The sequence below is a fragment of the Amblyraja radiata genome, chromosome 8 (genome assembly GCF_010909765.2).
Source record: "Amblyraja radiata isolate CabotCenter1 chromosome 8, sAmbRad1.1.pri, whole genome shotgun sequence".
Classification (NCBI taxonomy): Eukaryota; Metazoa; Chordata; class Chondrichthyes; order Rajiformes; family Rajidae; genus Amblyraja; species Amblyraja radiata.
Genome location: NC_045963.1, coordinates 31,358,070 through 31,382,859, shown reverse-complemented (window position 1 = coordinate 31,382,859; position 24,790 = coordinate 31,358,070). Strand labels below are relative to the sequence as shown.

The following is a 24,790-nucleotide window of genomic DNA, read 5'->3' as shown; positions in this document are numbered from 1 at the left end:
AACTTACCTGCATAATGCTAAATGCTTCATGGAGTAGACATGAGAACTTTGGGTGAACTGGGATAAATAACCTTTTCTTATTCTATGTTTTATTTCAGCATTCCCTCTGACACTTGCTTTTTAAAAATATTTTATTCTTAATCTATATGGAATGGTAGAATATATTCTATATTTCCAGGAACAGATACATCTATGTTTATAATTTGTCAAGAATAATGTTATTGAATATAATTTGGACTATTTGGTTTACATATCCTTATAAAAGTATTTTAAGAGTTTTCAGCCAATATGTACAAATTGATATTTTTCTCATACCACAAGTTACAGAGCCATCTTCACTGCGATACCGGCAGGCACAATGAGCAGAACCAAAAGTGTTGATGCATTCATATTTTGCACTGGAACAGAAGGTCGCATTCTTACATTCATCAATATCTGTAAACAAAAAAAATATTATTAAATGATATAATGACAATATAAAATTTAAACATCAAGCAAACATAAACCCAAATGACCGGAAAATTAAATCAATTCAATAAATCAAAATCTCATTAAACTCTCAAAATAAATATTACGGCTTACATTGAAAATGTGGTCAATGTATCAAAATAGGATCAGTTGTCAATTAACCTCAATGATGCTGTAAATCCAATTTTGAAAAGTACAGCACAGGGACAGGACCTTTGGGCCACAATGTCTGTGCCATTGATCTGAACCAATGTTCAAATTTATTGCCAATTAATATTGGAACAGGGTATACCAAAAAGTAGGTCTACAGATGACAGAGCCAAAAAGCCATCGGAAAATTAAATACAGATTTATTTCATGGGTTCTGTCACCTCGCGACCCATCTTCAGCACCCCATCTTCTGCAACCTCAACCTTAATTAATCCAATGAAACCATTTAATGTTATAACTGGAAGAATTTGAATCATTTAAAAGCCTGGGTGCTGTGTTTACTTTTAGAGATTTTACTTTCACAGCAGAAATCTAGAGAGAGAGGTTCAATTAACAATCTCAAAGTATCAGTAACACTTATAATAAGCTGCTTTGGTTAAGCCTATTTTAATTGAAAAATATTGTGTGGCACTATTCAGACAAATGTATTTATAATGTTTGGTGGCATTGTATAAATGTGCATGTAGACATTAGACAATGGGTGCAGGATTAGGCCATTCGGTCCTTCGAGCCAGCACCGCCATTCAATGTGATCATGGCTGATCATCCACAATCAGTACTGCCTTCTCCCCATATCCCCTGACTCCGCTATCAAGCTCTCTCTTGAAAGTATCCAGAGAACCGGCCTCCACCGCCCTCTGAGGCAGAGAATTCCACAGACTCAGTGTGAAAGACGCATCTTCTAGATGCGCTGGACGCATCCTCAGTGATGTGACCTGGGGTCATCGGGTGTTTCGGGTCTCACAACATCAGACACCCTCGCCCAGGCGACCCAGCCGGGGTTGATCAAGCCCCGACTTGCGTCCCAGCAGCAACTTCCCACGGATCAGCCCTCTGAATCCAAAGCCACCTAATGGCTTTCTCTGCTGCTTCGCTTGCGGATTGAATGGCCCTCTTCTTTGCCAGCCCCATAATGCCCAACTGGTTGAGGACTTTGCAGAGTGAGCGTCCTGCAAAGCCTCTACAGCCCAGCTCTATGGGCTCATAGTATGTCTTCCAGCCTCTGTCCTGGCACATCTTCACCAGTTCCTGGTACTTTGTGCGTTTCCTCTCATTAGCCTCTTCAATACGCTCTTCCCTGGGCACTGTCAGCTCCAGAATGATCAGCTGTTTTGTCACTTCGGAGGTGATGATCATGTCTGGGCGGAGTGATGTTGCTGTGATGTGCTGTGGAAATTTCAGCTGTTTGCCCAGATCAACATGCAGCTGCCAGTCAGTGGCTGTGTAGAGGAGGCCCGTCCTTGTTTTTGGTTGTGGTCGGGGCTTCTCTCCAGCTTTGACAAAAGTGATTGATTTCTTTGGGGCATGGTGGTGTTTGCTGTTACCGATGGCAGTGGCTATGCTCTCAGCAACCACCTTGAGCACATTGTCATGGCGCCACCGATAGCGACTTTCCCCAAGAGACTTTGGGCAGCCCAAGAGACTTTGGGCAGCTGCTGAGGAGATGTTCTAATGATCCTCTTCCAGAGCAAAGTGGGCAGGAAGGTGTCTCGCTCTTGCCCCAGATGTGGAGGTTTGCTGGGCTTGGTAGGGCATCGGAGACATCTTGGACAAGGAACCGGACGCGCTGGAAGTCTGCCTGCATGATGTTTGACCAGGTAATCTTGCGCTGCGGTATGCTCTCCCACCTTGTCCACGCTCCCTGCTGCCTGAGCCCCACTGTCCTGCTCACACGCTCTTCCTCCACACCTGCTCGGACTTCTTCCTGGATTAGATGGTGTCTCTCCTTGCTCTGGGCCTTGCCAACCAGTGTCTTAGGGAAGTATCCCAAATCCACTCTGCCAGTTGCCATGACTCCCACCAATGCCTTTTGCCTTAGGCGTGACTCTGCCACCTCCACTGCTTTCTCCGCCCTCCATTTCCTCCCTGTTCTCACCTCGATGCCAGCCGATGACACCTTCTGGTCACTGGAGTCCCTGTACTGCAGAGCTTCTCTTGTTCGCGCCACCATAAACTCTTCCGACTCTGTGTGAAAAAGTGTTTCCTCATCTCCGTTCTAAATGCCTTACCCCTTATTCTTAGTTTATTCTATACATCAAAGATGCTTTTAATGAAATTTGTGAGGTTTTGAAACACAGATGAAGATGTCAACTGTCTGCGTTAAGATTTTGTGCTCAATTCACATTATTATGATCAGATAAATTCTAATCTAAATACCATGGCAAAGATCATGGGAATGAAAGGACTGAGCAATTCTACTGCGGTGAGGTTGAAGGTACTATTCTCAAAGCTCTTGTGGTTCCCGTCAATAGGACCATGAGGAAAAAGAAAGGAAATGGGACTGACCGGGTTACTTAACAATGACTTGATGGGCTGTGAGATCTGCTTCTTTTCTGCAATTACTCTATATTTCAAGAATACCTTCTGTTTCATCAATGTCTCCCATTGAAGCATGTGACCTTTAGTAGCAATCCCAATGAAATTTGTCAGTGTGCTAGAGTAAACCTCAGCACATATATTGCCTTCTAGCCTCTCAGCTTGAATTAATTTGATCTATATGTCACCATCTCACAAGAGGCAGTGTGCTGGCCAATTACATTTGATAATAAATAAGATCACCTCCATGGCATTTATTCAGTAGAGTAAATGAGGAGTAACGCCCTCACTGTATCATGCAATGATAGATTGTATGGCAGATTAACAGCACGTCGGACACTGCAAAGACTTTCTGATATTCACTTATAAGATAAGCCTCTAGTTGCAAACCATCTTTCATGACATCAGATCATCCAAAAACTCTTTAAAGCCAAGAATATTTTTGATATGCAGTAAAATTTGAGTTATAATGGGAATTTTATTTAAAGTTAGATCCCACAAAAACCAATAAGATAATAACCAAATGATTTGTCTTTTACATATATTTATACAATAATAACTATTTATCAGAAAAATGGGTATCACAACTCTCTTCTTCAGAATATTGCCATGCGATCATTTACGTCCACCTGAGTGAACTGATGGAAACTTAGTTTTACATCGCTTCTGAAATAAGGCATTCCAACATTAGCACTTTCAATACAATACTGAAGTATCAGTATAAGTGCTTGTGCTCAAGTTTCTCGATTGACACTTCATTTTATAATCTCTGGTATCTGAGGAAAGGGTGGGACCGGCTGAGCCATGTCCTATAATTTATGCTGGCAAAGAAGGATGTCTGAATTATAAAAAATATTTTTATTAGGTTTTATAATTTACCTGCGTTGCCTTTCCTATTGGATTTACAAAATGGGGCCTACTTCTTAAGTTTTATTCTGCAATTTTGATAAGAGTAAACTGGTGCCTACATCACTGAAACTTACAACAATCTCTTTGATGTGTCCAATTGACTAACATGAACACTGTGAACTCTTATCACTTACCTGTACAATTTCTTCCATCACCCACATACCCTGGCCTGCACTGACAAATGTAGCTGTCAGTGGTGCTGATACAGTCAGATAATTCATGGCAGGGAAAAGGAAATGGTGGAAGGCATTTATCTGAAAAAAAATTAATACATTTTAAGTATGGATAAATCCAAGAAAATGAAATGAAGTAACATTATTAAAGGAATTAAAATAATCACCCCAATAGTGACACACAGGTAGAATTATATATATATAAATATATTCCAAATATATGTTGGAATAATCTACATCCATTCATGGGAGACTCATATCAGAATAAAGGTTAGCCATTTAAGACCGAAATGGGGAAGATTTTTTCTAGGTCTGGATCTTTGAAATTCCTTATCTGAGGAAGCTGAGGCTAAATCCTTGGATGTATTGCAAGCTGAAATAAATATATGTTTAATCAATAACAAGGTTAAGGTGATAGTGTGGCAAAGTGGAAGAGAGAAATTGAATCAGCCATATTATCTCTGAATGGCAAAACAAGCTCAAGAGTCCAATGGCCTGCTCTTAGCCCTATTACAGTTTTATGACTAAAGCAATATTTCTGTCCCACAAACCAAAACTACTGGAACTCTGAAGAAAAATAATCAAATGCTGGAGGTATCCAGCAGGTCAAGGAGCATACATTGAGATAATACAGTTGACATTTCAGATTGAATTATTTAGAGATACAGCGTGGAAACAGGCCCTTCAGCTCTCCGACTTTTCTTTAATTTCATTAGTTCTTGTTAGTCCTTCTCAATTGACATTTTCTTTGCTGTTTGATTTAATTAAACTTATTGTTACAATTCTAACAACAACATTAATTCTTTCGTATAACACTTAACTTTTCCCATTCACCCCTCTTTGCCATATTAATTTAGATCCTACTGCACTTTTAATATAGTTTAGTATATTTATCTGTGAAAGATTAAAACACAGATTTTTTGTTATCAAAAAATTATATGAAAAGTAGTTAAAAAAGCATTATCCAGAAAGATGCAAATGCCATTTCAATTACTATGGAAACAATGTATTTTGTATAACCTGCCCTTGCTCTAGAATTCGCCAAGTATGTGGACTCCTTTCTGCTACATTACCTTAATTTCATTAATGTGTCCACTGTGTATTTAAGCATCAATCCAGAGATTGCTATCCTGGGGACTTGCTTTTCAATCTCTAACTTTATTTTTTCAGATTTTCAATCAGTCATGTTCCATATCTTACTGCACAAAGAATTGAGTGGTTTGCAGAGATCCAGTTGCTAGATCATTTCAAAGATGGTTATACATCAATTAAAAATAAAGAAGATCAATTTTCCTTCACTGGTCAATAGGGATTTTAATAACAATCTGGTATTATCACAGTTGCCATTATTGATATATCCTTTTTAGACTGCAAATATATTTAAATATTAGAAAATAAATTCCCCAACTCCATAGCAAATGTTCAAATACTAATCTCAACCACTGTGTCAACATATTTTTAAACTCCTTTTGTTTAACTTTAAATGTATTTTTGCCTGCGTATTTGATTCCAATCTTGGTCATAATCTTTGGCTTCACCACCATACCTCCTCCTCTCTCCATGGTATTCTTCACTTTGATACCAACGAATGTTAGCGGTGCATTGGTTTCTGCCTTCAAACTTCAGTTCCACTAGTTCAGCTTCAGAGGCAATGCACTGGTACGATATTGCATATTCAACTTTAACAATCTAAGTTGTGTTTTAAGATAGGTACTCTCATTAATGGCCAATTTATTAAATTTCCCTTTAAATTTTGCTCTGGAAAGCTGATTTAATTTTAGCCTAATGAAGTCAGCACAAAATAATATTTTAATCAATTCTCACCATTTCGGAAACATTTGTATCCCTCTTTACCGTTTGAAATTGTTGCAGAAGGGCATCTATCACATTGAAAAATTTGTAGACCTATTTGGTTTGTACATTTCAAGCCTGGGAAGCAAGGATGGCCTTTACAATGATCCTGAACATCTGAGCAGAACTCTCCTGTAAACATCTCTGGGCATAAACAACCAACAACCTGCAATGAGAGGAGAAAATTGTGATTAATCCTTATTTGTTACGAATCAACATCCAATTTTGACTCCATTGTTCATTAAATGGATCCCATTTTCATACTCTAATAATGATGGATTCCACCTAGTCAATTAATCTTTTGAAATAATATATTGTATTTTCTTGCAATTAGAAAATCCAGGTGATGCTTATTGATAAAACATAGACTCTTCCGCTCTGGCATCCGAGTTCAGATCCATTTCAAAATAATATGCTGATTGTGACGTAAAAAATATAAATAGATTTTAATATTTTGCTATTCTTAATTGTCACATTGCAAAAAGCTGTTCCTTGTTTAATTGACAAATTGAGAAAGCAAGTAGGAAAGAACTTTAACAGGGATTTGGTAAGACCCAAAGAGACCATGAAATGTCAATAGCGAGTCAGATTAAAGGGAATCCAAAGGCTTTTTACACGTACTTTAAAAAAATAAGAGGAACACTAGAGAGAAGGTAGAACCCTAGACGAAGGGAATTTACGCTTGGAGTCAGAGGATGTAGTAACTCAGAGCTTGAATAACTCAGCGGGACAGGCAGCATCTGAGATCAAGAAGTAGGTGATGCTGGGTCCGTTGAAGAGCATTATGGAGGATACATCCCCTGGGCCTGATGGAATCTAAATATAGAGAAAATCCACAAAATTAAAGGCAGCTGAACTTCTCATCAGTGATAGGGAAGCTATTGAAGAGGATTCCTGGGGAAAGGATTTACATGCATTTGGAAGAGAATGGGCTAATTAGGGACAATTAACATGGCTTTTCCCACAGAAGATCATGTCTTACAAACTTGATTGAGTATTTTGAAGAGATGATGAAAATGATTGTTGATTGTAATCTTAAAAAAGATTAAGGTGCCTGTGATCTCAGGTGATTTGGATTCAGAGCTGACTTACCTATAAAAGACAGAGGGTTGTAGTGGAAGTGATGATATTCAAAAGCCTCTGCATCATGCATGTTTCCACGTTTCCATCAGCTGCAATGTGATCTCATCACCAATCACATCTTCCCCTCCCCATCCCCTGGGCCTTCTACAAGAACCATTCGCTCTGTCACTCTCTGACTCATTTATCCCTTTCCACCTATCCTTGCCCCTTCCTAGGCACTTTCTCCTGCAGCCACAGGATGTATATCTATCCCTACACCTCCGCCCTCCCCTCCATCCAGGGACCGAAACAGCCCTTCCTGGTGAGATAAAGATTCACCTGCACACTTCCAACTTCAACTACTGCGTTACATGCTTACGATGCAGCTTTCTCTACAGTAGTGAGATCAATCGCTGACTTGGCGACTGCTTTGCCTGGCACCCACTCTCTGCCCGTAGTAACTATCTGGGGTATTCCAGTTGCCAGCCATTTTAATTCCCTGTCGCATTTCTTTACTGACCTATCAGTATTTACCCTTCTCAACTGCCAGGGTGATGTCAAATGCAAACTAGAGGAACAGCACCTCATATTCTATATCATACTACATAGATGAACCGCATGAACATTCAATTCTCCAATTTCGGGTAACCTGCACCACTTCACTCTCCTCCTTTCTATCCTGGTCCTCTTTCACGCCCACTTCATCCCACTTCCCCCCCATGGCCTCCATCACCCAACATTTTGTGTCTATCTTTGGTGTGAACCAGTATCTGCAGTTCCTTCCTATGCACTCCATCACCCTGTTTATTTTCCATCCACCCTTCACCACATTCTTCCCATCTGATCTCCTTCCCTCCCCTCTCAGTTATTTTGACCCATTATACCCCTCATTCCATTTTTATTCTTCACCTATCAGATTCCTATCAGATTCCAGAATCTGTAGACTTTTATTCTCTACTTGTCACTTCCCAAACTTCATTGCTATCTCCACCCATCCCTTCCCCACCTGACTGTTATCTTCCAATCAACTACTCCTCATTTGTTTCTACCTATCCCTTGCTAGATCTCGCCCCACTCATCACCCTTGCCTCTTTATGCTTGATAGGGTCAAAGAGAGTTTTGACCCAGAACCTTGTTTGTTCATTTCCCTCCACATATTCTCGCTGACATACTAAGTTCCTCCAGTAGTTCTCCTTTTTTTTGGCTTTGTGTTAGATATCCAGCAGTTCTGTTGATATAGGGTCAAGAGACCAAGTGTTAAATCTCAACGGTTAAATGAGATTCAAGATGAAGGAGAAGATTTTAAGGTGAGCGGCACAATGCTGCAATGTTAGAGTTGCTGCCTTAAAGCACCAGAGATCCGGGTTTGATCCTGACAATAGATGCTGTCTATACAGAGTTTGTACATTCTCCCTGGAACCGCACGGATTTTCTCTGGGTGCTCCAGTTTCTTCCCAAACTCTGAAGACGTACAGGTTTATATGATAATTGGCTTCTGCAAATTGTAAATTGTCCCTTGTGTATAGGATAGTGGTAGTGTACGGGGTGATTGCTGGTCAGCACGGACTCGTTGGGCTGAAGGACCTGTTTCCACACTATATCTCTAAAGTCTAAAGGCTAGAAGATTGCATCTACATTATTCACGGGGAAGAGGAGAGCAGAAAAATGTCAGAGACAGGATTTTCTAACTTTATAACAAAGACATTTGCAAAATTCTTGCTCATATTGTGTGCTATTCCCCTTGACTCAGTTCCAGCATTTCCTTTAGCTTCATCTATTATCAGTGTTCTTTTGTAGACAAAAAGATGCCAATACAAGTTTTGGTTGTTGCTGATGGTGTCTATGGCAGATTATTGTGCTATAAGCTGCTGAAGCAGTTTAAGGGCCTGACTTTAGACTTTAAGGGCCTGACCACCTAATTTAAGTCTGAAGAAGGGTTTTGACCCAAAACGTCACCTATTCCTTCACTCCATAGATGCTGCCTCACCCGCTGAGTTTCTACTGTATTTCTACCTTCGATTTTTCCAGCATCTGCAGTTCTTTCTTAAACCCAATTTAATTGACACATTTTATTTTTTAACAATCATTTTGTAATATTAAAAAATTTAAAATCTAGTTTTTAACTTTTCATTTGGCTCTGGTGCTCTGCTTACTGTTACAATAAATAGAACTGATCTGTTAGGTGAAACATTTACTTACTAGTGTCAACTGCCCATTTGCAATAAATTAATATTTCAATGTTTTCAGTTTCTACTAATGCAATAACTCCATAATTAATCGCATACAATGTGCTTAAGGGTGTTGGATTTAAATCTGGCAGATTCTTACATTATGTTACAGACTTGTAATATAATATAACATAAAGTTCCATTGTTAGGCAAAATTAAAAGGCCAAAAGTGCAAGCTACAAATTCAATAATAATTTTCTTTTCAATTAATAAATTCCCCTTTCCAGGAAATATTACCCTACCTGCCACTCATGTGGTGCCAGCAGAACCACTAACCTGGAATTTCCCCTGTAAGTAGGTCTGTGTGGTGGTATTGTAATCACATTCACCATTATTCATGCAGTTGCACATGAGGATAGAGAGAATCATAAATGATCCACTAAAGTCGTCATTCACTTGAATGGTTAACTGGATGGGTTTGATGTTCTGTGGAGTCCAGGTCAGTAGACCTGTGGCTATATCATGTGCACAAATAAAAATAGTTTTAGCAGATGAATTACCGTTGCTGTATTAAAGCACAAACCTGAATTAAATTCTCTATTTGTATTCCTGTGATGGGAAGATGTTCATCGGGGAACTGCAAATGAAAAATTACCCTATATTCCTCCACTACAGTAAAAGTTTTGTAATTTAGGGTAAAATTCCATTTGATGTTCTTTGCTCCAAAATGGAGATCCATGCTATTTGTCAATTGAAAAATACTGTGCCCCACTCTTTACTGTAAAGTTATCAGTTCGGAAATTAATCACAGTATTGTATAGTCAATATTTAATGTATTATAATGTCACATCAACAAGTTTTGTTCTATCTCAAAAATTAATTCCCAATTATATGGTATTTATAACAACATCATCTTCATTACAGCAGTCTTTTAAATTAACTCTTCATATTTTCCAATGTACAGTACAATTGGAGTTTGTATTTTCACATCGTTAGGCAAATCTTTGTAATATTTGTCTAATAACATAAACAATGTGTTATTGTACTTTCAGAAAAATGCAAAGTTCGGGATTAATTCAGCGGGTCAAACAACCTCTCTGGAAGACATAGCTATTCGTGTCTTCCACAGATGCTGTCCGACCTGCTGAGTTACTCCAACGCTTGTGTTTTACATAAGATTCCAGCATCTGCAGTTACTTGTGTTTACATTCTACTGCACATTGACGAAAGATATGTGGGACGAAAGTTTACAACAAATACATCAATGTTCATTAAATGCCAGACATACTTTAATACAATTCAAGGTCTTACATAGACTACACTTCTCTAAAATAAAACTAAATAGAATCTTCCCACAAATCTCTCCTATTTGTGATAAATGTCTACATTTAGAGGCTAATTTAACACATACGTTTGCAAACTGTATAAAACTTAAACATTTCTGGACTGATATTTTTGAAATAACTTCAGAAGTTATTAATACAAAACTGGACCCAGACACAAAATTAATAATACTTGGAATATCAGAACAAAGCTTAACACTCACAACAAACCAAAGAAATTTCCTCAACTACAGTATAATAACCGGAAAAAAATTAATATTAAAATTTTGGAAAGGCCCTACAACCCCCACAATTAAAATGTGGATTACGGAAATGTCGGAGACCCTATACTTAGAAAGAATTAGACTTGTCTTAATGGACAAACAAGATCTTTTCCATAAAATTTGGGCTCCATTCATTAACTATCTGAAGGGATAGATTGGCACAGCACGAGGACCCAACTGAAACTTGAACTCAGGAATAGATGAAAAGCTATACTTTATAACCTACGAACCTATCTCCATTGATGTATTACAGGTAACCCATTCCACCTCCCTTGTTTTTCTGTTGTGCTTTTTTTTTGCTTTCTTTTTTATTTGTAACTTTCTACCCTCTCTTTTTCCCTCTTTCTAAAAAAAATAAAAACACTAGAAGCAGAAGTAATTGATAATGGAAAATTTAAATAATGTATGACTGATGTATATGAAAAGTTTTTTTACTATAATATGTAACTACATTTTATAATATGTCTACTTCTAATAAATAAATAAATAAATAAATAAAAACACCAAAAAAAACGTTAATCATTAGGAATGACCCAAGAGAGTAAAATACATAAAAATATAAATCTTGGATATTGGATAGTGATCACAAGCAGAACAAATAGCTACTGTTATCCACTCTTTCATGGGCCATATAACTTAAAAATTGTAGAGCAGAGGAATTCAGGTGTGCAGGTATTTAGAGTCTTGAAAGTGTCAACACAGGTGGTCAAAAAGACTTTCAGCACATTAGCCTTCATCAATCAGAGTACTGAGTATAGAAGTTGGGAGGTCATGTTACAGTTGCATAAAACATCGATGTGGCCATATTTAGAGTATTCAGTTTTGATCACCACGTTATAGAAAAATGCTGTCAAGCTGGAAATGGTGCAGGGAAGAATTACGAGGATGTTGCCAAGACTCAAGACCCTGAGCTATCGGGAGAGGTTGACCAGGCAGGACTTTATTCCTTGGAACGCCGGAGACTTAGGGGTGATCTTAAAGTGATGTACAAATGAAACCTTTTGAGATGAATAGATCAAGAAAACACCATGTCGGCAGATCGCAGCAGCGGCCTTTGCAGTCCGTCTGACTTTTTTTATTTTTGTCCTGTTGAGTGTATAGTTTGGTTGTAGTTTATATATTGTTTTTAGCTGTGTATATGTGGGGGGCCGGGGGTGGTGGGGGGGGGGGGACTTTTAAATAGCTTCCCTGTACGGGTGACCCGACCTTTTCCCTGTTGGATCTCCGTTGTCGTTGGGACCTACCACCGTGGAGCAGCCTCCAACCGGAACGATCTGGGGGCTCCAGTCGCGGAGCCTGCGGACTCACCATCGTGGGGCTTGCTGGCTTCGGAGCGTGGAGAGCTGGGGTGGCGCGCGGCTGCGACTCGACTTCGGAGCTTCGGAGGCTCCGGCTGTGGGCCGGTGGACGATGACATCGGGAGCTCGCGGGTCCCTGGTGGGAGACCGCTTTTCGGAGCTCCCGCAACGGCAACTTCTTCCGCCCGAATTGCGGGGTTGAAAACGACCCGGAGCAGGGCCTTACATTGCCCAGCGCGGCCTTAACAGCCACGGGACTTGCCATCGCCCGCCGGGGGCTTTAATATCGGGAGAAGAATGGAAAACAGGGGAGAGACAATGGCTTTGCCTTCCATCACAGTGAGGAGGAGATTCACTGTGATGGATGTTTGTGTAAATTGTGTTAATTGTGTGTCTTGGTTTTTCTTTCTTGTTGTATGACTGCAGAAACCAAATTTCGTTTGAACTTCATTTGAGGTTCAAATAACAATAAACGGTATCGTATTGTATTGTATTGGCTTTTGCCCTGGGTAGGGATATCAAGAACCAGAGGACGTAGGTTTAAGGTGAGGGGGGGAAAGATTTAAAAATAATCTGAGTGGTAACATTTTTACACCAAGGTCACTATTCCAGCAACCTGCCCCACGACAGATTATCCAAAAAATGGCAATGTCTGGAGCACAGGAAAACAGTGTGAGGGATAAGACTGAAAGATTACATGCCCCGCAAGTGCTTTGTCAGTTGCCTTTCCTGTTCCTATCTGAAGCCCAGCAGGAGAACAGCAATAAAAAAAGGTCTTGCAACTTTAGTTTTATGGGATTCAGCATTTATTGTCTATCTCTAATTGCTCTTAAGAAGTTGACCTGTTTTCTAGTACTGTTTAATCTTGCTGGAGAATGTCCAAGACTAATTATGATGAACTGTTAGCAGAGGAAAATCTCAATACAAAATTATGGATAGTGCTGGGGCTGGGCCAGGATAAGTGGTGAGGGGAGGTGGACAGGGTCGGGGAACTTGGGATATAGGGGAAAATGAGTAAATGGTGTGTGAGTGGCTGGGCATGTAGGAGTTGCAAGTTTATCATGGTAGAAAATACAGATTTTAAAGTGAAGGAACAAGCTATGCTTCCAAATGAAAAGGTTTCAGAAAACCAAAGAAGACCTGATAGTGCAGTTTGGTTATATGGTTATATCTACTATGGCAGTTTTGTATTAGCCAGGATAAGTGCTTTTAGATTTTAATTGTGAGCCATAACATCACTAAAAAGGCCTTACTGTTAAGGTAATTGTCTGTGATAAGGTTATGGAAGGTAAATAATACTAAGAGATATGTGGATATACTGGCAGTTTGAATGGGATGACAAGAAGGTTGGTGGGTAGTGTTTGCAGCAGTATGCTGGGTACAATAGTCAGAGAGGAAGAATGGAAAGCTGATGTTGCTACTCTTCAGTAACAATGGATGCCTCAACAATTTATCCCATAAAGGAACTAGAGATACAGAGTGCACTCTGGAGTTTTCAAAATATGATATGTTAGGGTTGGGAGCTGCAGAGCAAGCAGTTATTGGACTAGTAATAAGTTGGGGCAGAAAATGGGGTGTTAAGTATGCCAAAGTGAATAACTGAAAGGTAGCATGATTGAGAGTTCGAAAGGAGCATTGTAAAAAAGAGACAGAGGTAACGAATTCTGTTCATATAAGAAACGTAAAAATCGCAAAGGTTTTGAGTCGTAAAGTACAAACCTGAGCTTATTGATGCTCCATCAGGAATAGGCGGTACTAACGCAAAGCTGACTTTATCATTGTTGGGGTCTTTAGCTGTAAACTGAACCTTTGTTGTTCTATTAACTTTAACTTGGATTAAACGGGGACCAATGAAAGTCGGAGGCATGTTACCTAAATTTAAGAGAAAAAAGGGGGTGTTAATTAGGCTCAACATCAATTTGGTACAATTCTGGAGGTGCACAGTTACTGATGGAATATGTCCAGCATATCTGTATGCTAATTTAAAGGTATGTGTTAGCTAATTTAAAGGTGCAGTACTATTTCAGTTCTGGATAATTCTACAAAACTGTAACAAACGTTAAAATCTGCTTAAAGGTTTCATTATTTATTGTGAAGTTCAACTGTAATTGCTTTTGGGAGCTGTTCAAATTCATTCTAGATTAACTTATAAACCACGCTACAATTTTGTGAACATTTTGTGAATTTGCTTCAAGTTAATAGTACTTCTCTATAGTATATTGACTAAAATGGAGGGGGAGAAAGCAAGATGGTGTCAAATTTGGTAATAGTCATTACTTGAAATGTTTCAACATTTCAATTAATTGTATCATTGCTGGTGTTTCTGCAACAATATGATTGGCTTTATTTTCTCCTCTGATAACAAGTGGAACAACGTCTACTCTGATAGTGAGTACACATCGGGCTGAAGGGTTGAACAATACAGACCAGAACAGTGACGATTTCAGGGTGAATTTTAACACGGTAAAGTACTTGAATATAAGAATAGGCAGTCAGGAAGCCACTTCCAACCTTCCAACTTCCACATCTAGACTGTTTAGCTGATTGTAAGCAACACCCACAGATGAGGCTATTGACACATTCAGTATGTTACTCAATAAATTAGAGTGTGTGGGCTTTCACTGAAATGCCAGCTGTACAAACTTCCTAAATTTCCTGTAAAAATACAAAATCATTGGAAGGAACTGAAGAATTGACAGGTAAATCTGTCAATGGGTGCTGTAACCTCACAGCTACTTTCTTTAATCTTACTCTGAAAAGCTTATTCATAGAATTTGTGCTGACACCTAACTACATAAACTTTGGAAAATAATGTCTAATTAGAAATAACTTCGGAAATCATTTCTAATTTCCAATTTAGAGATTTTAGATTCTAAACATTTGAGCTCCACTTTGTAGCTCCATCAGAGGAAGAGAGATGGATATTATACTGGAAAAAGACACAGTGCTGGAGTAACTCAGCGGGCCAGGTAGCATTTCTGGAGAACATGGTCAGGAACCTTCTTCAGACTGATCCCAACCGAAAACAACACCTATCCATGTCCTCCAGAGATGCTTCCTGACCCGCTTTTACTCCAGCATTTTGTGTCTTTTTTGTAAGGGTTCCACCAGAACACTAATAGCCAAAGAAGCAGCAGCAATCTGTTACTTGTATGAGGGAGATGAGCAGCGTAGAGGTACATCACTTTGAGAATGCAAGAGCTGTCATGGCATGTCTTGACTCCATCTTTTCAGATGTTTGCTTGCTCTTTGCAATCCCACAATCCGTCAGAATATATTGCTTGTCAAAATCCTATAAATATGGGATTTGCAAAGGGATCATGAGAATTGTTACAATGTCTATTCAACTTATTTTGGTTGGAAAACTTCAAAATAATATATTTGTGGAGTTCCTGGTTAAAAATACACATGGAAACGTTGGGATTTTATTTGTGCTGTCAAATTTCTTAATTATGGATAATAAAAAATTGTCCAGGCTCAGTCCTATTAACCACCTAATCCTGCTTCTGGAAAGTGTAGGTACACATGTACCTCAAGATAGGTACATTAGGTACATAAACAGGAAAGTAATTTAATCCTTATTTCATTTTTTTTCTCAAGGAATTTGATGTCAGATCCATCCCCAAACCTTGCTGATACCCAAAGAAGCTACTTTGGTATACTTTTATAAAGGGTTGACTTTAGAAAGGGTTGACTATATTTTCCCACATAATCACAATTCATTTCATCATTTTCTCTTTTAAAGGAAAGCTGTTGACAAAAAAAAACGAAGTAAAAATAGGATTGAGCAGTCCTGTTATGTAGCACAATGTTTTCATGCAGTAGATAGAATTGTACTTAAAACCTATTACCAAGGCTGATTGAGACTTTACACACATGTAATACATATAAATGTGGCTCACCGGAGACCTACCGTGATGTCAAATAGTGTGCGTTGTAAGACCAATTGGTTTTACACCCACTGTTAAATTAGTTAAAGATCATTCCCGGGCTACTGTTAGGATTTTAATATTTAAAAATACACCTATCTTTACTTATTTAATCGAAGTTGTATTTAGTCATTTATTTCATGGTTTCATTTTGTGTTCTGCATTGTGGTTTACAAAAATATGCCCTTAAAACTAGAACTATCCAAAACCCTAATACTTTTAAATTATATTTATATTTTTTATGATGATCATTTATGCAATATACAAGACCTAATCAAAGTATAATACTGACCAAAAATCACTGTGGATTTCTCATACTTTATGATGTAATTCTTGGTTTGCAACCCAACATTTGTATTATTAGTGACAAGGATATCATAAACACATGCAGGGTTGCTCGAACAAGTCCTGTTGATATCATTCAATAGTTTATCATCCGTAGTTGCGAGGAGTACTGATGAGAATGTTGGCTTAAATGTTTTCCACATTTTCAAAGGCTGGCGTGAAGGAAAAAGACTCTCTGGTGGTGGGACAAGCCCTAAGAAATACAAAAGCAGAAAGAAGACATTAATGAAATAATCTTCCATTAACATTTAGAACTTTGTTGTTTCTATTAATGTTTAATTCTCTCAAATATCTATACTTTTTATGCCATTACATTGAAATTAAGACTCCCATTCCATATCTAGTCAAATATGTTCATAAAATACAGTTGAATGTGGGATATGATTGGCTTTTGGATGATAATATGCATCAAGAAATAATTTTAAATTGTAGCGTAGCACAGTGTTAGAGTTGCTCTCTTACAGCATCCGAGATCTGGGTTCAATCCTGACTAGGGGTGCTCTCTGTATGGAGTTTATACATTCTCCCTGTGACCACGTGGGTTTTTTCTGGGTGCTCCGGTTTACCCCCACACTCCAAAGGTGTACTGGTTTATAGGTTAATTGGCTTCTATAAATTGTAAATTGTCCCTAATGTGTAAGATAATGCTAGTGTATGGGATGATCGCTGGTCGGCGCGAACTCGGTGGGCCAAAGATCCTGTTTCCACGGTGAATCTCAAAAGGTTAAAGTCTAAATGGGATAAAGTCTATATCTCCAATATTTGAATCTTCTGTTTTGACCACTCACCTATTCATTCATATCTTATTGTCCCCATTATGTGTGAGTATATAACTTTGCAAATGGGACTAGCTTAGATGGAACGTGTCGGTCATCATGGACGAGGTGGGCCAATGGGCCTGTTTGTGTGCTGTATGGCCCTATGTCTCTAACCCACGATGCTACAGTCAGAGTTACCCTGTGTTATAGTACTCAATATTATCCTTCATATACCGGACTTTGCATTAAATAATAATTGCAGGATTTTATGTACACATTGGTTTCTTGCTCTCCTCTCCATTTTCTTCAAAGCTCATGAGTAGAATTCATTCTGTTTCTGATCCCTTCTAGATAGCTGAAATGGTGGAAGAATCAGCCTGCTGCCTCTTCTTATTGTTCAAACCCTCTTCTTATTGTTCAAACCTGTCAGATCCAGTCTCTCCCTCTTAAATAATTTTTGCACCCTGTCCTGTTTAATGACATCCTTCCTAGAGCATGACAATCAGAACTGTAAACAGTATTCCACATGTGACCTGACCAATGTTGTGTATCCTGTACTAAGTTCACTGACCGGCGAAGACAAGTGTTCCTTCTTCACCACCTCAATCACTTGTATGATCACCTTCATGGAACTACGTATCTGAACCTCTATTCTACAATACTCTCCAGCCCCCCATCATTTACTGTGTAGATTCTGCCTGCTTGGTCCCATAAATTTGAACCTCACACTTGGACCTCAGATTTATCCGGATAAACTCAATTTTCTCCATTTATTTCCTTTTAACCCATCCTCTCAAACATACCCATTAATGCATCCCTGATTCTCCCACTACCCACCAATACAAGGTGCAATTTACAAAAGCCAGCTAATCTAGCAACCAGTACCTCTTAGGGATCTGCGCAAAATCATTGTGGTTACAGGGAGAATATGCAAACTCCAGAGAGAGCGCACATGAGGTCAGAATCAAGCCTCGATCATTAGAGCCGTGGGATTGCTGCATCAATGTGTCATCCTGACATTAATCCAAAACCACTGAATTGTTTATTGTTTCCATCTGTGCTCCTGTATTCCATTCCAATACTCTTATGTTAATATTTCAAGTATTTTACATTGCATGAAAATGTTTTTGCTTTGAATAGAATCTCAAAGGTTTTAAATGTATATGCAATTATATCACAACTATCTAGAACTCAATGTCACTCTTTTCAACAACATTTACCATGTAACAGGCATATGGTGGTAGAATGATGCCCCAAGCCTAGGACTTAACATGGAAGGTTATGTCATAAGCTTAACTTAAACCTAAGCCTAGGGCATAGGCTTAAGTGAGAGGAAGGAGTTTTAAAGGAAATTACAATTACAAGGTTTAAGAGCCACTTAGACAGACACAAATAGGCAAGAGAAGAATATTATCCTAATGCGGGCAAATGGGATTAGTGTAGATGGGGAAAATTGTTACTGTAGACATGGTGTAACAAAAGGCCCATTTCTGTCCTATGCAACTCTATGATCCTATGATTCTATGTCAACTTCAGTGTATGAATTTACTGGAACCTGTGATAATGAAAACTCTGATAGATTCCATTCTCTGTGTCTTATCTTAACAACTAACTTGATCCCTGGGTTAGGCTGGGGAGAAAAAGCAGCTCTCATTATTTTATCAGATTATTTACCATGACCTTTGCTGGAAAGTGCAGGTGCAGCTATCATGTTAGAAAAGTTGGAATCTGGTCAACAGCATCTAATGTTCAGGCCACATGCAACCAACAGTCACTCATAAAATGTCAACACACCCATGAAACTACCACAATACTGCTATCTAGAATAGTGGAAGGCTTGGATAGAGTGGGCGTTTGGATGTTTCCACTAGTGGGAGAGTCTAGAACTAGAAGTTGTATCCACAGAATTAAAGAACGTTCTTTTAGGAAGGATATGAGGACAAATTTCTTTAGTCAATCTGTGAAATTATTTACCACACAAGGCTGTGGAGGCAAAGTCAGTGGATATATTTAAGGCAGAGATAGATTCTTGATTAGTACGTGTGTCAGAGGTTATGGGGAGAAGGCAGGAGAATGGGGTTAGGAGGGAGAGATGGATCAGCCATGATTGAATGCGGAGTAGACTTGATGGCCTAATTCTACTCCTATCACATGAACTTATGGAAGCACGATGTACTTTATTCTGGAAAGTATGTGAGCTGCATGCACTGCTGGACCAGCCTTAAAGTTTGTAACCTATGTTTTAAACATTTTAAGGACCTACAGGACTGTTGAAACTTATATATTTCCTCTTCAGTGGGAAAGCTGCCAGCACGAAACTTAAGATGGTCTCCGTTTGGGAATAAAAACTCGTCTGCTGCTGTACTGCTCCACAAGCCAAGTAGACCGAGGGTTCTCTTGTAGAAAGAATGTGGTAAGTAGACTGTTGCCTGAAGAAAGCCACCTATGGCTAATTCTACCGTTACTTGTAGTCCAGAAAAATAAATTGCAGAGCATCTGATCCCCTTTTGACACACCAATGCCAATTGGTTCTGACTGAAACGGTATACTTCTGTGAATCAAAAAAAGATGGAAAGTGGTTGTTATTCACTTAAATTCAGCTGGGTTATAGATGTGAAAAATAGCAATGAAACATTGTTGAAAATGATCACAGTTCCTGGTACCTGCATAAATGAAATAAACTTAAACAAGTCCCACAAATATATATTACATAGTGGTAGAGTAATACCAATAAAGCAATGTATTAATACATGATATATGCTTTCTAAAAAAACAGTTCAAAGCTGGTAACTGACAAGTGGGATTTACAGATCATCTTCATGATAAACATTAGTTATACCTAAACAATATTTAGTTGTTAGAATGAATGATTGAAAGAATGTGGAAAGTTAGTTACCATAATTGATGATTTAAGTTTGTTGCTTTGGGATACAATGAAAGACATTTTACAAATTAGCATTTGGATGATTTCAACTGACTATTTTGCTAACCTTACCTAAATCTTCAGCCTTATTTAATATGATGTCTTTATCATTAACTGCAACAGAAAGTTCATTTTCGGACTTTGAACACGCCCACTCTACCTGAAAAAAATCCAAGTATTTAGGTCTTTGGATTCCTGAAATCTTGAGGATTCTTGAAACAGTGTTTTTAAGTAATCAAGGCAAATCTCTATGTGTACAGTACTGGTGCTTACTTTCATCATTACCATCCCTTGATAAAAGGCAGCCAACTTTTCAAAGATCACAGGAGTTATAAAGGTGCTATTCTTGATCATTAGGTCACTTTGGCCTTGAAGAGTAAAGATGTTATTCCCTTTGGCTGATGACAGCCTGACAATGACGTATTCTCCAAGTCCATGAAATATGTATTCAACTCCATCAAATGTTTTCATATGCAGAGTTCCATAAACCTGACCTTGATAAGAAGAGTGCATTTTTTAGACTATTTATTAGTACACAATCTCTATTTTAAATCTCTATAATGATAAGTGTAATTTATTGAGCTTCATTTACATAGACTGCATCCATGGTTGGTCTTCTTTCCCTTCCATGTCACAGCCAATCTTATCTAAACAGTTCTTGTGTTGCCTAGGATGACAACCTCTCATCTATATTACTCAAAGTCTGATCTTGACCGCTTTTGGCTCGCTGTGGTGTGATTTCTGAGAGAACGCCACCACCTATGGCCGTCATTTTTGGCCACCTCGCTCAGAGCCCCCCTCCGCCTTAAGGGACCGGAGGATTTTCCCATCGATGAAAAATCAGAGAGATATTCATGTTTTTTTTTAATTCTCCATTCTCTCTGCTGCCCCCGCTGGTGGGGGGGGGGGACTATAAAACCCGGAAGTGTAATCCCTCACTCAGTCTCTGCCAGACCCAGGAAGCGAGAGGGTCACGGCTCTCTGAGCTGCGAATAACACTGAACGCACGTCTACTCCACGATGAGTCCCCTCGATGCAGCTTTAAGGTGGCTGCTGCCCAATTGTTTGCCTCCCCTTTTTAACAAGTTTGTGTTCACAAAATGAATTGTGGTTGTCGGGTGGCTGCTGCCCAATTGTTTGCCTCGCCTTTTGAACAAGTTTGTGTTCACAAAATGAATTTTGGTTGTCAGGTGGCTGCTGCCCAATTGTTTGCCTCGCCTTTTGAACAAGATTGTGTTCACAAAATGAATTTTGGTTGTCGGGTGGCTGCAGCCAAATTGTTTGCCTTGGCTTGGCTTTTAAAATCGTTGCAACAGTTGGCTGCCAGCCCAAGAATCCATTCGGCCCACAATGTCTATACTAGCCCTCTGGAAACCAGTACCTTCGGCCTGCAACACCCATACTAGCGCAAAGGCAAAGGCAAAGGCAAATTTATTTGTATAGCACCATTTGTGCAAACAGTAATTCAAGGTGCTTTACAGGAAAGAAAAAATAAAATAGTCAATAATTAAAAATTTCAAAATAAGCAATATGACAAATGTATGAATAATAAAACAATGTCAATGAAACAATAGAACGATTTTAAAAAGCACATAAAAGGGTTAAAATTAGACTGTTAAGATTACCTGCATGTCGGGTTATGGAAAAGCTATACTAAACAACAGTGTTTTTAGGCCTGATTTAAATGTGCTTACAGTCTGTGCACACCTCAGGTGTTCAGTCGCAACAGAAAGCTCCCCCCCCCCCCCCCCCCCCCAATTGGCGAGCAAAATTGGAATTGGTGGAGAGGTGGAATATTGCGTTGGTGACCAGCCCTCCCGTGTGATGCTGGGTCCCAACGGGTCCCACTTAGTCTAGTTTTTAACTTATTTTCTCCACATATACGGGATCTACTACCTTTGACAATTAGAAGATGTCACCAATCCACTTGTAGGTCCAGAGGTCTCCTCACAATAATCTGTAAGAATATTTAAAAATCCCCTCTCCACATAAAGCCCTTTAGGGCTTAGTGCTCCATAAACCAGTTAGATGTCAGGTTTCATCCCCAATCTAAGCTATATGAGCTGAAATCGCCTGGTTGCCAGTCAGTGCCGCGGCGAGATGAAGTCGCCTGGTTGCCACTCAATGCCACGGCGAGATGCAGTATAACGTGGATAAATGTGAGGTTATCCACTTTGGTGGCAAAAACAGGAAAGTAGACTATTACCTGAATGGTGGCCGATTAGGAAAAGGGGAGATGCAACGAGACCTGGGTGTCATGGTACACCAGTCATTGAAAGTAGGCATGCAGGTGCAGCAGGCAGTGAAGAAAGCGAATGGTATGTTAGCATTCATAGCAAAAGGATTTGAGTATAGGAGCAGGGAGGTTCTACTGCAGTTGTACAGGGTCTTGGTGAGACCACACCTGGAGTATTGCGTACAGTTTTGGTCTCCTAATCTGAGGAAGGACATTCTTGCCCTAGAGGGAGTACAGAGAAGGTTCACCAGACTGATTCCTGGGATGTCAGGACTTTTATATGAAGAAAGACTGGATAGACTCGGCTTGTACTCGCTAGAATTTACAAAATTCTTAAGGGGTTGGACAGGCTAGATGCAGGAAGATTGTTCCAGATGTTGGGGAAGTCCAGAACAAGGGGTCACAGTTTAAGGATAAAGGGGAAATCTTTTAGGACTAAGATGAGAAAAACATTTTTTACACAGAGAGTGGTGAATCTCTGGAATTCTCTGCCACAGAATGTAGTTGAGGCCAGTTCATTGGCTATATTTAAGAGGGAGTTAGATGTGGCCCTTGTGGCTAAAGGGATCAGGGGGTATGGAGAGAAAGCAGGTACAGGATACTGAGTTGGATGATCAGCCATGATCATATTGAATGGCGGTGCGAGCTCGAAGGGCCGAATGGCCTACTCCTGCATCTATTTTCTATGTTTCTATGTTTCTAAAACCAGGATGTTTGCTTCTGATTCTGTGGTAGTGAACATTGCTACACTACAAATGTTTGATGAAATATTTGATAGGTACCAAAACTGAATAGACTCATAGATAAAGAGCCAATGGGAGATCAGAGGGCATTTCTTCAGGGAGAGTGGAAAGAAGTGAACATGACAGAGAAAAAGTAACATTTCTGTTCAGAAACTGTACTTTGGTTTACTTCTGGTGCCCAATCAGGTGTCTCTTTGGAATGGAAAATGGAATATTGAGCAAGATTATTATCTTTTTTTTTGCCTGAGTGAGATTTACTGTGGCATCTAACTGTCCAGCTACTACTGTCTGACTACTATTCCTGTGCATTGATACAGTTAGACTTGAGCTAGAGGACAAATGATTGCACATCTGAGTTACTGCTCTTGCTTCAAAACTTACAACGTTATATCACCCAGAGTGATGTCATTCATTTGATTGAGCTTCTGACTGAGAGAAAAGATAAGTACCATCTGAAGAAGGGTCCCAATTTGAAACGTCCCTATCCATGTTCTCCAGAGATGTTGCCTGACCCGCTGAGTTTTCCCAGCACAAGATTTCAGTATCTGCAGTTCCTTGTGTTTAAGTACTTATCTTTCTTTCCTTGTTCCTACTGTTTCAATTAATTTCTTACACATTGGGGTTGATTTTCATTCAATTTATCCCTGTTTTGATAATTTCCAATGTTTTTTTCCAGTTTGAATCTCTTTTAAATATCTATGATTATCAAAAACTGTTAAATCAGTTCAGGTTGCAAGTGAGTAAGCCAGCAAAACTGTCAGATTGTAAGGCTTCAGGATCTGCTGAGGAGGATTAGTCACATGCAGTCTGCTCCATTTAACAATAGGACTCTTGGGTATAGAGGGTGACATCAACCAGCCTTCCAATGCAGCAATCTAAATCTAATATGATCTAGTTTAATGACAATCCTATTTTAATAAATAAAACATGACATTTTATATTCATCTTGACTTTCAGTCATACTTCCTCAGGCTGATTATGAAAGAGGCGCCTCTAAACTATGCTGTGCTTTCCATATTATATGTCAATAGTGGTTGTAAAAGTAAAACATTGGAAAGAGATAATAACTTGAATAAACAGCAAATGAAATGAATCCAACTAATGCAAAATAATTCACATAATGATAAGTCAAACAACAGTTATAATGCATGAAGATAGACAGAAAAAGCTGAAGTAACTCAACGTCTCTGGAGAAAAGGAATAGGTGACATTTCGGGTTGAGACCCTTCTTCAGACTGAGAGTCAGGGGAAAGGGAATCAAGAGAAAATAATGTATGCTTTAGTTGCTATCCACTTACCCAAACCCAATGAAGTATAATTTTCACATTTATCAACAGGTCGCTTTTCATAGAATAAATTACATAAGGAAGATTTTCGGCAACACCATTCAAAAGGTTCCAAGTCCCCCTCTGTTAATTAAAACATAAATGTCTAAAATAAGATATTATTATGATTAAAATACAATGTTTAAATATGTAGGAACGTTTATGTGAAAAAATCCATTGTAACAAGGTTTGGGATTTGTCTTTTAGGAAGGAGCCTTATGGTCCAGCAACTGGGTAGGGAACCAGTTGCAATGTTGTCTTTGTAGGTCAGCTTATCTCTATTGTCCATGCCTGCTCATTGTGGCAGGGAAATCAGGGGCAATCAGGAGGACAATACGTTGGCACATTCATATACCTCATCCACTCTGAACTGAGGAGCAAGTTTAACATTGCCCCTTTCTTGTAACACAAGTATTTGGATTGAAAACGTCAATTCAAGTTTTTCTTTTAACCTTAACTGATGTTTTTAA

The 24,790-nt window shown here is 39.0% G+C and overlaps 1 protein-coding gene across 1 annotated transcript in view; it reads right to left on the bottom strand.

Annotated features, from left to right (window-relative positions):
* Positions 1–20,529, bottom strand: part of LOC116976482 (mucin-like protein) — a 39,866-nt gene extending 19,337 nt beyond the window's left edge. The window contains exons 1-9 of the mRNA XM_033026376.1: positions 20,290–20,529; positions 20,089–20,176; positions 19,357–19,644; positions 16,283–16,528; positions 13,781–13,933; positions 9,494–9,672; positions 5,901–6,093; positions 4,038–4,157; positions 316–435 (exon numbers count right to left, since the gene is read on the bottom strand). Coding sequence (XP_032882267.1) covers positions 316–435; positions 4,038–4,157; positions 5,901–6,093; positions 9,494–9,672; positions 13,781–13,933; positions 16,283–16,528; positions 19,357–19,644; positions 20,089–20,176; positions 20,290–20,529 — 1,627 coding nt within the window. The remainder of the gene's footprint in view (positions 1–315; positions 436–4,037; positions 4,158–5,900; positions 6,094–9,493; positions 9,673–13,780; positions 13,934–16,282; positions 16,529–19,356; positions 19,645–20,088; positions 20,177–20,289) is intronic.
* Positions 20,530–24,790: the final 4,261 nt, after the last annotated feature.